The 14,316-nt window shown below is 27.8% G+C and overlaps 2 protein-coding genes across 2 annotated transcripts; both read left to right on the top strand.

Moving 5' to 3' along the window:
- The first annotated feature begins 7,655 nt into the window (after positions 1–7,655).
- Positions 7,656–10,932, top strand: LOC141535948 (SET domain-containing protein SmydA-8). The gene is made up of 7 exons (XM_074256127.1): positions 7,656–9,099; positions 9,167–9,535; positions 9,721–9,855; positions 10,022–10,208; positions 10,351–10,446; positions 10,521–10,603; positions 10,714–10,932. The coding sequence occupies exons 1-7, from the start codon at positions 8,614–8,616 to the stop codon at positions 10,819–10,821; spliced, it is 1,464 nt and encodes a 487-aa protein (XP_074112228.1). The 5' UTR covers positions 7,656–8,613; the 3' UTR covers positions 10,822–10,932.
- A 624-nt stretch (positions 10,933–11,556) lies between these two features.
- On the top strand, positions 11,557–14,293 carry LOC141535894 (pleiotropic regulator 1-like). Its single transcript, XM_074256059.1, has 5 exons — positions 11,557–11,890; positions 12,353–12,477; positions 12,598–13,321; positions 13,563–13,896; positions 14,036–14,293. The coding sequence occupies exons 1-5, from the start codon at positions 11,775–11,777 to the stop codon at positions 14,093–14,095; spliced, it is 1,359 nt and encodes a 452-aa protein (XP_074112160.1). The 5' UTR covers positions 11,557–11,774; the 3' UTR covers positions 14,096–14,293.
- Positions 14,294–14,316: the final 23 nt, after the last annotated feature.

Here is a 14,316-nt window from a genome sequence, read left to right as displayed (position 1 = left end):
TCTAAAAAGTATATGAAAAATAAAATTTCTAAAAATATATTTCTTACCCAGAAAAAAAAATTAATTTGAATTAGGAGAAAAATTCTTAAACCAAGAAAATAATTTTGAAGAGTTCAATTTTCTTGGACCAAGACGAAAAATTCTTGAATCAAGTAAAATTTATTTAAACCAATAAAAATTACTTGGTTTAAAAATTTTTTTACTCAAATCAAGAAGATGAAATTATTTATTTAATTTAATTCAAGTAAATTTTTTTCTGTGTATGGATTGTCAAAAAAAAAAAAAAATTAAAAAAAAACTTAGCTACAGAAAATAAAAATATGTAGTAAAGTTTATGTGAAGAAATCTCCTCTTCAATAATCATATTTTCTTAATAAAATACCCGATTTTTAAGGATAAGTGGCAAAGGGTTAAAGCGACTTATCTCTCCGATATTAGAATGACATAGTTATTTAAAAAGTAAAAAAAAAATACCAGCTGAAATCTGGGTCACCAATAAATAATGTGTCAAGTTCTAAACAGGAGAAAATAACCGTAAAGAAGGTAGCACCCGAAACTTAGAAAATTTTAGACAGTTAAAGCTATATCGAAGGACTATCTTTACAAAAACGAATGGTGGAAGTATCAATAAGTCCCTTTTGGACCTTTAGATTTTTGTAACCTCACGGAGAAACGTATTTTAACAATAAAGAGAGAGTCCTTTGTGTACTTCTGAGTCCAGTATTTACTTCCTGATTATCATGAGACCCTACTGAAAATCCATTTGTGGGTCTTAGGGCCCAAAATATACCTGGATGAACAAGACGTAAAATACAATAAAATTCAGAACTGTTAGATCGAACAAAATGACTTTGAAATACTTCTAGTTCTATTCTAAATTCTTGATCCTAAAATCAAGTGTAATCTCACTCAACTAAAATAACAAAAGATCTCAACAATCCATTTACACTTCAATTTTGAGTCAGAGTTAAAAAGTGTACATACATGCTTACATATATATGTATATAAATTTGATCGATAAGTCTTTGAAATAGTTCTTACATTGTTATGCTTCCTTTATTAAATAACTATCACTTTTTTTAACCAGTTCTTATGATTGGAATTTAATTAGAATAAATTATACTCCTCACACGTGTGTCATCAAAAAAATATATGTTAGAGTAAATATTTATATGTAAAATTACTATTAATTAAATAATTTGAGAATTTTTATAAAATAATATCACGAAAAGAAAACTAATCAAAAATTCAAAAGTTTTTTATTTTGCAAAAATTTCGCAATTGAAAATTTTGTAAAAAAAAAATTTACAGATTTGTTTTTTTTAAAAGAAAGAAAAAGTTATATTATTTAATGTTAGAATTGTAAATACAATATTGTAATTGAAAATTTAAGATTATATACATTATTAAAAAATATGACTTTAATAAAATATTAAAATTCTTTATTTTTATTTACTACTACAGCTTTGGAATAAAAATTTTTCTTACTTTATCTTCAACAACAAAAATAATAAACATAAAATTTTGTAATTTACTTCTAATGCTTTTTTATTTTCCTGATCCGATGAAGTAAGTCCACATGTAATTTGACTTTTTACTTATATGCTTGCCCTATTATTATTACATATATAAAATATACTTATACTTCACGTAACTGGAATTCAAGCGATACATCGCGTTAAATATAAAAAAAAAAAAAATTGATTTTATTACATGTATTAAAAACTTTTCAATTTATATTTTTTACATACATATTTGCTGAAAACCAATCGCGATTTTTATGAGTGAATAATTCACAACTTCCAAACCTTCTTATCAATGGTTCAATGATCATATTACTGTCTGTTAAAGTGTCTATAAATGGTATCAGGGTAAAATAATGAATGAGAAGATTAACAGTCGAATGTTTCTAAAAATTTGGTTTACTGATCTATTTTTGTTAAGTAATGTAATGATACTAAAGCAAAGTCTTTGGAACATAATATTTTTAATAAAATATCTTAAGCAAAATAAAAGTAAATGATAAATATATAAAATTATCATTTTAATATAAAAAGTTGAGAATATTCACCTAAAATTTAAAAATAGTCTTCGTTATAACATAAATTCTCCAGAAATATATATTTTTAGATATTACTGTTGTTAGTAAAGTTAAAAAATAGTTGTTAGTAAAAATTAAAAAAATTATTTTCAGTAATTATAAGTACAAATTCAATGCATATGCTAGTAATAATTAATAAAAATTAAAAAATGTTTATAAAATTTCCCCTTTTTTTATCTCTTTTTCCATGCGTTGCAGGAAAATCTACTACACAAATTAAACAAGACTTTTTTTGTCATATTTTATTCTTGCATTATCAGCAATATGAGCTTAAATTACATTTTCTACTTTATAGATCACTATAAACTGTATTCAAGTTCAAATAATAACGATAAATCTATAAAATAAAATTAATTCACACGAATCTATTGTGAAATCTATCCAAAAAATGAACCTCTTCAGTTCTTATATTTTCTTGATAAAAATATTGACTTTTGAAGATCTATTTGCCAAAAGGTTGAGTAATAAAACCCTTTCACTGTTACTATAGTTAGAAGAGAATTTTAATATTTATTCGCAAAGCAACGGGTTAACAATATTGATGAAATTGGGGAACGAATTAATAAATCGAATCATTTTGTATCAGGGAAAAATAATGGTCAAGATAGTGGCCATTAAAGAGTGTCAAGATTTGTCATTAAAGAGTGGCAAGTATTACTTTTAAGAAGGCATTGAAAAGTTAACGTTAGTTTCTACACTGTATTAGTATTGTAGAGAACTACTAATATATCTGTTACCTGATGTTCAAAACTGTAATTTGATATTACTAACGGCTATTTATTCCGTTTTATAAAATTTACAGAAAAAAAATATGATTTACTTCTGGGCCATGGTTTTTTTATTTAAATCATTTAAAAATAATTTTTACCTAATACATCATAAATTAATTATCATACGCTACTATAACTTAATTGTCATTTAATTTCAATGAAAATTATAACTACCTAAATTCTAGAAACAAAAATAAAGGATCTTCAATTGTCATGTTTTCCTGTTAATACTCTCAAAATTTTCAAAACACGTGTTTTCATAAATTAATGTTATTTTGTGTTAGTAAACCTACTCATTCAAAAGTTCAATTTTTCGTACCAACAGACTATGAAAAAAAGAAAGGTGTTTCGAAAATATTGGTAGTAAAACTTTTTGGAAATAAAAGTTCACTAATGTTTGTATTTGTAGGGCCATCGTTAAATTTTTATGAATCAATAAAAAAGTAAAAAATAAAAAAATTGAAAATATTTGTTGGATAATTCGATTGATTTCTTTTTGGGAAACTTCCGCACTTTATTTTAAAACTTGAGATGTATTTTAAAAAAAAATATTTAATTGAAAATCAAAAATATGTTTAGAACACCATGACGAATGGACTTGGCACGTGGTTTTACATAATCAAGAGATAGGGAAACATGTTCAACTGGGAAGTGCATCAATGGAAATTTGGAAATGGTTAGCAGTTGTCCTGCACAGTATAAATAGAATAGTTCAGATACTAAGGGCCAGTTTTTCAATCCAAGATAAAATTTTATCTAGGATAAAATTATTTTAACCAGTTTATTTATAAATAGATATATTTTATCATTGGATAAAATTTTATCCTGGATTGGAAAACTGGCCCCAGGAGTGTAAAAATTGATGATTATGTCCTGCGATATGATAATTAGACTATTAGATTAATTATAATTATGATTGATCTTATCAAAAATCTTCAACTAGTCATAAGAACATGCTCAGTAAAAAATTTTATGTCATTGTAAATTTAACATTTATTAATTAAATTAGTGTTGAATTATAAATTAACACAAAAAAGTGTTAAATATTTGACATAATAATTTTTAACACAAAATTTTTCGACGCATTGACGAAAAATTTTTTACTGTATAATGTGCAGTCTCCATACTATGGAGAGTAGAGGTACCCATCCCTCTACCCTCCACACTCTATAGTTACAAGTTTACAAAACTTACAGATATTGTCGCCCTATAGCGGAAAATTTGGGAAACTGTTCAAACCTTCCTGTCTTTTATGTTACCCTAATATAAAATTTAACAAAATTGATTTTTCCCTAAAAATTATCAAAACCAAAAAAATGAAAAATATGCTGACTCAAAATAACACCTGGATTTTCCAACAGTTTTCCTATTCCAAAGCCCACTTGCAATAGATTTTTAAACTTGTTCGAATTTTCTTTACCAGATTCTTATAAAAAAATTTCATTGGTAATATAAAAAGATATTTTGATTAAATAATATTTAATTTATTAAATTTTAGAACTAATATGTCTTTTATAGGTTTCGGAAATAATTTTTTCATCAATTAAATAATTTTGAAGTATTTTTTTGTTGCTGCCATCTATATTCGTTCTGTTCTTATTAATTTTCCGGAAAATGAAAGACTCTTTCTATTTTCTATGTGTCCCCAATAGTGTGAAAATTCACTTTTACTGAAGCCGCCCAAAAATGCCCATCTGTCTCTGCAGCTGTTCAAATTTTATCCATTTTGTTTGAGGCCCTGACTAATCCATAGGGGACCATTTATTGAATTGTAGTTTTCTGAAAAATAAAATCTTCATTTCACCTTCTTTTCTTCATTTGCTCCTGTTACAAAAAACCCTTAAAAAAGTCACATAAAAATTTTTTCCCACGCATTAATATGTTCCAGGGTTGCTTTTTATAGGATTAAAAATATGAATAAGGAAATTGTAATGTGGATATACACTTTTAACGAACTTAATACAAACATCATGAAAACAGTTTTTATTTTTTTTATTCACTCAAATTTTGAATTTATAATTTTTTAGACTCAAAATTAATTTTGGTTAAAAAAAAACAATAAGACAAGATTAATTTTTAATTTCAGAAGTTTAATTAAATTTTAATGTTGAGCAAATTATAAAATGAAAAAGTTTTAATGCAAAAATCTGATTTTGTTTTCCATTAATATCAATAAACAGGATAAAATATCAAAAATTATTTTTTTATAACAAATTTATACGTTCAAAAAACATAATTGTACTTTAATAATTAAAAAATTTTATAATTAATTAATTTAAGCAATCGTGAAACTTTTCCAATTTTCCACAAAAAGTAAAATAATATAATAACAAAGCAACCCTCAACAACAAATGATTTCGTTATTTTATCAATAGAAATTTTTTAAAAGATATTCCCTATTTTTATGTTCTCCTAATGTTAAGGCTATTAGCTGTTACACTTGACTAAAATTCTAAATTTACTTCTTCAAATATTATATTCTCCTATTAAGATGATCGACTTTTGATGACTAAAATGGCAAAGGATTAAGCAAAAAGTCTTCTAAACTCTTACTAAGTCGTTTTCTTTATAAATATTGCTGAAATTAAGTCAAAAATAAAGATTTTGGGTTATTTTGTATCCGGAAATAATAATGGGTAAGAAGATGGCCCGTAAAACTTTTAGAAAAATACAGAGAATTTGAATCCCTCCATTACATCTTTAAAGTCTATACCTGCTCCAAAATATATCCTCGACTCATAGACCCACAAAAAATCTTTTCACAGTTTATGTAGGTGAAGGTCAACAATAGAGAAAGCTGTAGTAATACAACTCCTGAACTTTAATTTACTTCTTACACTAACCAGATAAATGTTTATAGATATAATACTATTAATGGTCACATCGATTTATTGAAAAAAAAAAAAATTCAATAAAAATGAATTGGGATAATAAAATTTTAAACAATTTTTTGACATATTAAAATAAAATTTTTCATCAAATTGAGGAGTCCATACCATCTATTAATCAATTTGACATGGACTGACCCAAATTTTAAATATAAAATAAATTAAAGGTATAAAATTCTTATAAAATAAAAAAAAAATTATTTTAGACTATGAAATTTTTATTTACAAACATCTGTAAAATTTTATTTATTTACAAATACATACACCCAACTTAAAATTTATATGTATGCTATAGAAAATTTTGCATAGTACTAACAAATGCTTTTAATTTTTCATCATTGAAACTATTAACAATACCTCCATTACAATAATAAGGTAAATGACTAGAGTCTTTAAACAACGCATCAAGATAATCAAGAGCTCGATTCAAGAAATCACATTTTTTTAAAGCATACTCCATTTTTTTTTCTAACAAATTATAATAAATACTATATTTTTCCTTGTAATTTTGAATACATAGCTCTTGAAAGCTCTCATTAAACGCGAAATTTCCTAATTGATAAGAATTAGCAGTAAGTAAATTCCAAAAACTAATTTTGCTATCACCAATTTTCTCACTCTTCATTTCACAAACCACCTGATCAATTTGCTCTTTCATTTCTTTCATAATTCTATGATGTTCTTCTTCAGTAACATTGATGTTATCTGGCTGTTGGTCAAGTCTCTTCATAGTTTCTTCGTTCTTGAATAAACCGATGGCTTGACGTCGAAGAATCTCAAAAATAAGATCATAAGTTATCACTTTGAATTCATGCCTCCATTCGTCGATATACTCCAGACTTGTAATGTCTTCAGTCAACATTAAATCGTGGAATTGAGAGATTTCGACTGTGCTATAATCCAAGTGACTTGAATCGAAGTCAGTGTTATTCAAGATGTGGTCAACGATTTGTCTGTACCTAAAATGAATCGCTAATTCAAGAATGGTCCAGTCATAACAATCTTTCACTTTCGCGTTCAAGTTAGCCCCTGCTGCTACGAGGATGTTGAATATTTCCAATTTTTCGGTGACGAAATGAATCTGATAGTCGCCGTAAGGAGATGCCAGGGTATCTGCATTACCAATCACGTGGTGTAGAGGTAAAGAACCCTTATCGGAATACTCGCTGATCTGCGAAATTCCACCGTTGTCCAAAATAAATAATAAACGTCACCATTTTTGGATCGTTCGTTTCAACAGCTTCTATCAACGGAGTAATTGACATTAATTCTGATTTCATCCAAATGTCAGCTCTATGTTCCAGCAGCAGTTGAGAAATCTTGATGGACCTTTGACTGATTGCGCAGAGAAGAAGCGTAAAATTCTCTTCTTCAAATCGGTAGTGCAAGTTGAAGCCCAGCATTGGATAAAATTCATCGCGGAATCTTGCATTAACATTCGCACCATTTTTCAAAAGTAACAAAACCATTTTTGAGTGGAGCAATGCCACCGCAATATGGATCGGCTCAATGGTACCCGGAATGACAGCTCCAACATTATCGTTGAATTTCAGAAGCAATTGGATACACTTTATATGCTTTTTTATACATGCAAAGTGTAGCGGTGTGAATCCATATTCATTTTTTCCCAAACAAACTGAACGAACATTTGCGCCGTTTTTCAGAAGAAATTCCATTATTTTAAGATGTCCATATTTTGCGGCCATATGAAGGGGAGTTGAACCATTAATCATAGAACCGTTGACATCAGCTCCTCTGGAAAGAAGTTTCTTCACACGTTTCAACTGTCCCAATTTCGCAGCTTTGTGGAGAAGTTTGTTTGATGGCCGTTTGATGTAATCAACTTTAACTGCAGAAACTAATTCACTACACTTGTTTGCCGACATTTTGATCAGAGTATTTGATTACTTTTTTATAATTAAAATAAAAATGAAATTTTCAACACTGACACTCTTGAGTTGAACAAGTTAAAATTTTAACTATGAGATTTTGCGGAATGTAGAGAGCACACTGATGTGGTACAGCCAAAGTAAGATTTGGAAATAATGGCTCAATCCTTTCTGACGTCCGATTTTCAAATTTTTCGACAGTGGTAATTATACCCTATACCCCTATCTAGGTCTTTAAATTCATTATTTGTTAAATGCAAGCACACTGAAAAGATACAGAACTAACGATGAATGAAATAATAGATTTACAGGCCCAGACATTTACTGAAACTTCTCGACAAAACTTTCTTATTTATCGAAGGGTTTAATGAGTTTTTAATGACGTCTGTCTAAAGAGCATAAATTTTTCGCTATTTTAAATTCTTACTTGACGTTTCAAAAGACGTCATATATTGTATCATTATTTCATTGAGTATTTCTTTAGTTCTAAAGCAATTCTGCATTGTCACCCTGTATTAGTTAGAATTTTACATTTTGGTTAAAATTTTTAGGAAAATAAATTTCTTATCACAAAAAATCGCACATTTTTTCAAAAGAAATTTTTTCTCTTGGTGTAGTGCTAAATTAAAATTTTTAATATATTAATTTAAAAATTTTTTATAATATAAAATTAAAATATTTAGTCTTTCTCGTAATTTTGATCTTAATTTAAATTCTTCGATGAATAAAAGCCGAAATCAAATGAATAAAAGTGTTTTTTCTCCACGAACAGTAGAAGCATTACTTGTTCTGTTTTAAGATCACTCTATTTTAAACTCCTTTTCTGATACGTGTTTCAGTCACACTTAGTTACTCTGAATATCAACATACACCAAACGTATACTTATTATCATCAAGCCTTTGTTATTTTACAAATTACTTATTAAAAAAATAATAACAAATACCCAAAAATTAACTTATCAAAAATGTTAGAACCAGCAGCTACGGAAAATCTGATCCGACGACACCTCGAAGAACATAATCTGTTGAAAAGTAAAAAAGATCAAGTATGGGAAATTCGTAATTCAAAATTAAGTGGTCGTGGATTGTTTGCTAAGCGTGATATTAAGCAGGGTGAATTAATATTCATCGACTCGCCAATGATAATTGGACCACGTTGCTATCAGAAATATCTTCCCATGTGTATCAACTGCTATAAATCTGGATGCACATTATTTCCCTGTGACCGAGGTTGCGGCCTCCCAATATGTTCTGATGATTGTGAAAACTCTAGAAGTCACATCGAGTTCGAATGTGAACGGCTGCAAAATTGGCAGCCTACGTGCGGAAGTATGTGGTCCATGGAACTTCTTCAGGCAGTGGTTCCAATCAGATCACTTTCATTGTCTTCGTATCAGAAAGACCTTGTTCGTACGCTTCAACAACATGAAGGTCCACATCATGGCCGGGAGGTTGTTAAAAATTTAAACTAATGCGCTGAAAAAAAATTATATAATTATTTCTTCGATATTTTTTTAGATAGAACTGCTGAAGAAAAATATTTCAAAAGCAATCAATCCAGAGGACGAAGAACTTATGCTCCAAGTATGTCGTGCATTTGATACTAACGCATTTGAAACAGCTATACGTGTTGACGATAAAACTTCAATAAGTCTTCGAGGTCTTTATCCACTGGGAGCATTGAAAAATCACTCTTGCTTGCCAAATACCCGGCACTATTTCAATGACAGAGGGTTTATGTTCACACGCGCTACAGTTCCTATTAAAAAAGACGAAGAACTTACTGGAACTTACGTTGATTTGATTTGGGGTACTATTTTACGAAGAAAGTATTTGCTTTTTTCTAAACACTTTGAATGCTGCTGCAAAAGGTGTGCAGATCCTACGGCAAGTTATTTATTTGTTTATCTATATAATTAAAGGATATTCTGATCTCTCAGTGAAATATATTCACTCATCACATTACCATAAAATCGCTCAACCCAAGGAAATTTTTCTCTAGTTTTATCTACTAGTTACAGCTAGTAGATTTTTAAATAAAAAATAATTTTTATTAAAATTTTATTTAAAAGGAATTTGGAACTAACATCAGCGCTCTAAGATGTGCTAATTTGAAATGCTTTTCATACATTTTTCCTGATGACCCATTGAATTTTAAAAGTTCTTGGACTTGTCGTGATTGTAATGTCAAAGTTTCTAGTAAACAGGTATGTTTTTTTTTTCTAATATTTGTACCAAAAAAACTTTATTTAGTTCAAGAATTTTTTTTTACTTTATAATTTAAGATAGAAAGAAAATTATTAAAAATAATTTTTTTTCTTTAGTATCAATTGTAATTATGAATATTAAATTATAAATTTTTTTTTTTTATAGATTGAGTCAATTTATTCGGCTCTTAATACGATGATCAATAATGTTCTAAGTGAACCTCCTCAGAATCTTTTGGAGTTTATTGAAGGTGAGTTAAAAATTCTCGTACCTCCGGTCAATCATCTTTTGTTGGATATGAAGTTTCACGCAGTGTCTTTTTTTGGACGGACTGAAGAACTCGAATGGAAAAGTAAGTGTTTGAGAAGCTTAATGTTAATTTATATTAACTTTCATGAAAAATATTACACTTGATACTACACACATAAAAAAAAAAAAATTAACTGGAATCAATAAAATATATTTTGTTAAAAAAAAAAATTATGTGGTTTTAGATTTGTCTGATAAGGAGCTCGAGTTGAAGGCTCAGTATTGCAATGATTTAATATTAATGTTAGACCAATTGGGATGTGGTGATTGTCAAAAAAAAGGTAGAGAAATAATAATAATAGACAATGAAAGAAGAAATATTTATGAATTTATACAAAGTTTAATTTAATTGCAGGTTTGATTCTCAACGAACTTTATTGCACAAAAAAAGAACAACTTTCGCGAAAATTAAATAATGATAAAGAAGAAATCAAATTGGTGAAAATCATCACTATTATTATTATTATTATTATTATTATTATTATTATTATTATTATTATTATGTCAACTATTTTTATTGTTAGTGTAATATTTTATTTTGTTTTTAGAAAATCGATAAGGAGCTTACAGAAATAGCGGACAAAGTTAAAGAAATTCTGGAGGGTGACTTTGAAGCTGCAGATGATTTTAAAAATTTGAACGTATCAAGTGATTAAGTGATATTGTTAGTTTATTATTATAATATGTAATTATAATAACTATACTCTTGTTGATGAGTAGCATTTATTAGATGTTATTTTTCTTATAGTAATATACAGTGCTAAAGAAGAAATTATTGGAATTATTTAAAAATTATTTTACTTTGAAATCTTAAAATTCTTTAGATTATTATAATAATTAAATTATTATAAAATAAAAATTATTAAAAAAACTTTCTCATATATAAATTAAGAAAAATTATGAGTGTGAATTATCAAAGATATTTTTTTAATATAATTGATTTGTTATAAAAATTTTAAAAATTGTCAAATATTTACTGATTTCAGTATCATAAATTTTTAAAACATTAAGAGTTATTGAAATTAAAATATTTTGATTTAAAATAATTATTTTATTAATTACTTTAAATTAAGGAGTAAAAAAAAATAAACGTACGAATTTTAAAAAATAAGTGTTTTTCATTTTGGCTACCAGGTGGCGGAGTTGACGGAGGAAAATTTTGTATTAAATTATAATAATGTAATTGTAATAATTATAATTGGTTGATTCAAAAAAAGTTTCATGTGCATTAGCCTGAAGTTTTTCATAAAAACGGTGAAAACTAAGGAGGGAAATTGTACCAGTGTGGCCAGAACGTGCTCTTTTTTTACCCCCACTTTGTAGGACACTCTCATCTGACTACATTGAAAGCGGTACAAAATGGGGTTAAAAAAATCGCACGATCTGGCCACACTGAATTGTACCCGCGTGGGTTTAGGGTAGTAACGTCGATCCAAACAGTTCGAACTCGGTTCTTTCTTTCTGTAAGAATCGTTTGTAATACGTTTAAAAATAATCACGAAATAATTTTTGGATATTGTGAAAATTAAGTTAGTCAATTATTAAAAGTTATAAACATATTTTAAAATTATAAAAATTGGTTTATTTTATTTTATTACAAATTTTAAAAATGGTTAATGACGTTGATAAACATTCGGTACACACATTAGTGTTTCGATCTTTGAAAAGAACCCACGATGCGTTTCTCAAAAATAAAGGACTGTTACCTCCAGTGGATCCAAAATTGTAAGTATTTTTTTTTTAATATTTTGTTGATCATCTGAATTTTTTTCAATTCAAAATATTAATTTTTTTTAATTTTTCTATAAAAATTCTATTTTAAGGTAAATTTACGATAATAAATAAAAAAAAAATTATTTTAAAGCGTTGATGAATGCTTACAAAAATTTCTATAGTAACTAAAAATCGTTATTGAAATTTGTCCAAATAAGTTAAGCGATTTTTACATTTTTTTTCTTGTATTCTACTTGGAAAAATAAACAATTAAAAAATATAAATTTTTTTAATGGAAAATTTGAAATTTATGTTAATTTTATTTTTAATGAATTTTAAAAAAAAATCAATTTTTTAAAACTCATTATTTTATAAGAAAAAAATAGATATTATTTCATCATACATTTTATATATTAATAATATTTATTCATGATTTAAATCAAAAGAAATACTAATTTTTTTTTATTTTTACAGATATGAAAGCATAAAACGCATTAAAGCTAAAAGTCAATACGGCGATATTGTTTCTAAAGTGAAAAGTCAACCTACAGTGCCTCAAAAACCTGCAAATAATAATGGAGAACCACTTCCACCAGGTGGTGAGTATTTTAAAAAATTTATAATCATCAACTGAAAAGTTGCTAATTTAATTTAAATTCTCAAAATATAAATCCAAATTTTAAAAATCTAAAATACTAATAAAATTTTTTTATTATTAGACGACTCATACGTGGACCCTCAAAATACTTCAGCTTTGGTACCAGCTAATTCATCAGGACCATTAGTTGTATCTGCGACGAAATCATCAAATACAGTCGCAATTGCCAGGAGACAAGCATCCGTTTCACTAAAACCGAAGTGGCATGCACCTTGGAAATTATATCGGGTAATCAGTGGACATCTTGGATGGGTGAGATGTTGTGTCGTAGAACCAGAAAACCGTTGGTTCGCAACTGGTGCAGGTGACAGAATCATAAAAATTTGGGATTTGGCCAAGGGCAGTCTGACAATTTCATTGACTGGGCACATCAGCACAGTGCGAGGTCTAGCGTTTTCTCACCGACACCCGTACTTGTTTTCATGCGGTGAAGATAAGCAAGTTAAATGCTGGGACTTGGAGACCAACAAAGTGATTAGGCATTACCATGGCCATCTATCAGCCGTCTACTGCATGGCACTTCATCCGACACTTGATATTTTGACAACAGCAGGTCGAGATTCCACTGCAAGAGTTTGGGATATGAGGACCAAAGCTAATGTTCATACTTTAGTTGGACATACTAATACAGTAGCCAGCGTAGTTTGTCAATCTGCTGAACCTCAGATCATCACTGGTAGCCACGATTCTACGATTAGATTGTGGGACTTAGCTGCTGGTAAATCCAGGGCTACTCTGACTCACCACAAAAAAAGTATTCGCGCTCTTTGTTTACATCCAAAGACGTAAGTAATTTTAAAAAATTCCTTGATGAATAAATATTCATTAAATAATTATACTGAAATTGAGAGACATGATAATTTTTGAAATTTTTTTTTTTAAATTAAATTACAATAAGAAAAATTTATTTGAAAAAAATTCCATCTTTAAAAGCTTTAAAAAATTATAAATGCAATTTTTTAAAAATAATTTTCAATGTCTTATTAAGTAATATGTCTGACAAAAGTTTAAAAATTATTTTTTTAGATACACCTTTGCATCTGGAGCTCCAGACAACATTAAAACTTGGAAGTGTCCAGAGGGAAAATTCATACAAAATTTATCGGGACACAACGCTATAATCAATTGCTTAGCGATCAATGCTGACGGTGTAATGGTCTCTGGTGCCGATTGTGGATCTATGCATATGTGGGATTTCCAAACGGGGTATAATTTCCAACGCCTGAATCCACCAGAGCAACCAGGATCTATGGATAGTGAAGCTGGGTTTTTCAGTGCCACTTTCGACATGTCTGGCTCGAGATTGATAATGACTGGAGCGGACAAAACAATAAAGCTGTTCAAGGAGTGTGAGGATGCTGTAAGTATAATTTTTCTTCAATTATTGATTTAATTTTTTCAAGATTCTTTGAAAATATTCATTTTAATTATTGAAAAAAAATTTATTTAATGATTTAATATTGATAATTTTACTAATCATTTTGTTCATTTTTTTGTAGACTGAAGAGAGTCATCCCGTTAACTGGAAACCGGAGATAATAAGAAGAAAGAAGTTTTAAATAAATAAGAAATAAGTTTGACTTAAAAAAAAAAAAAAAAAAAAAAAAAAAAAAAAAAGGGGGCTTATATTTAATTAATAAAAAAAAAAAAAAATAGTGCTAATTTGTAAATAACTTTGTACATATAAATTTCTGTGTTAATTTTTGCATGCATTTTATACAAAGCAAAAATAAAATTTTAATCACTGAAACAAAAAATCACAGAAAAAAATTTTTTTTTT

Source organism: Cotesia typhae, unplaced genomic scaffold (genome assembly GCF_013202065.1).
Source record: "Cotesia typhae breed Kobodo isofemale line unplaced genomic scaffold, CoteBio_Ctyphae scaffold_152, whole genome shotgun sequence".
Taxonomy (NCBI): Eukaryota; Metazoa; Arthropoda; class Insecta; order Hymenoptera; family Braconidae; genus Cotesia; species Cotesia typhae.
This window is presented reverse-complemented; position numbering and strand designations above follow the sequence as displayed.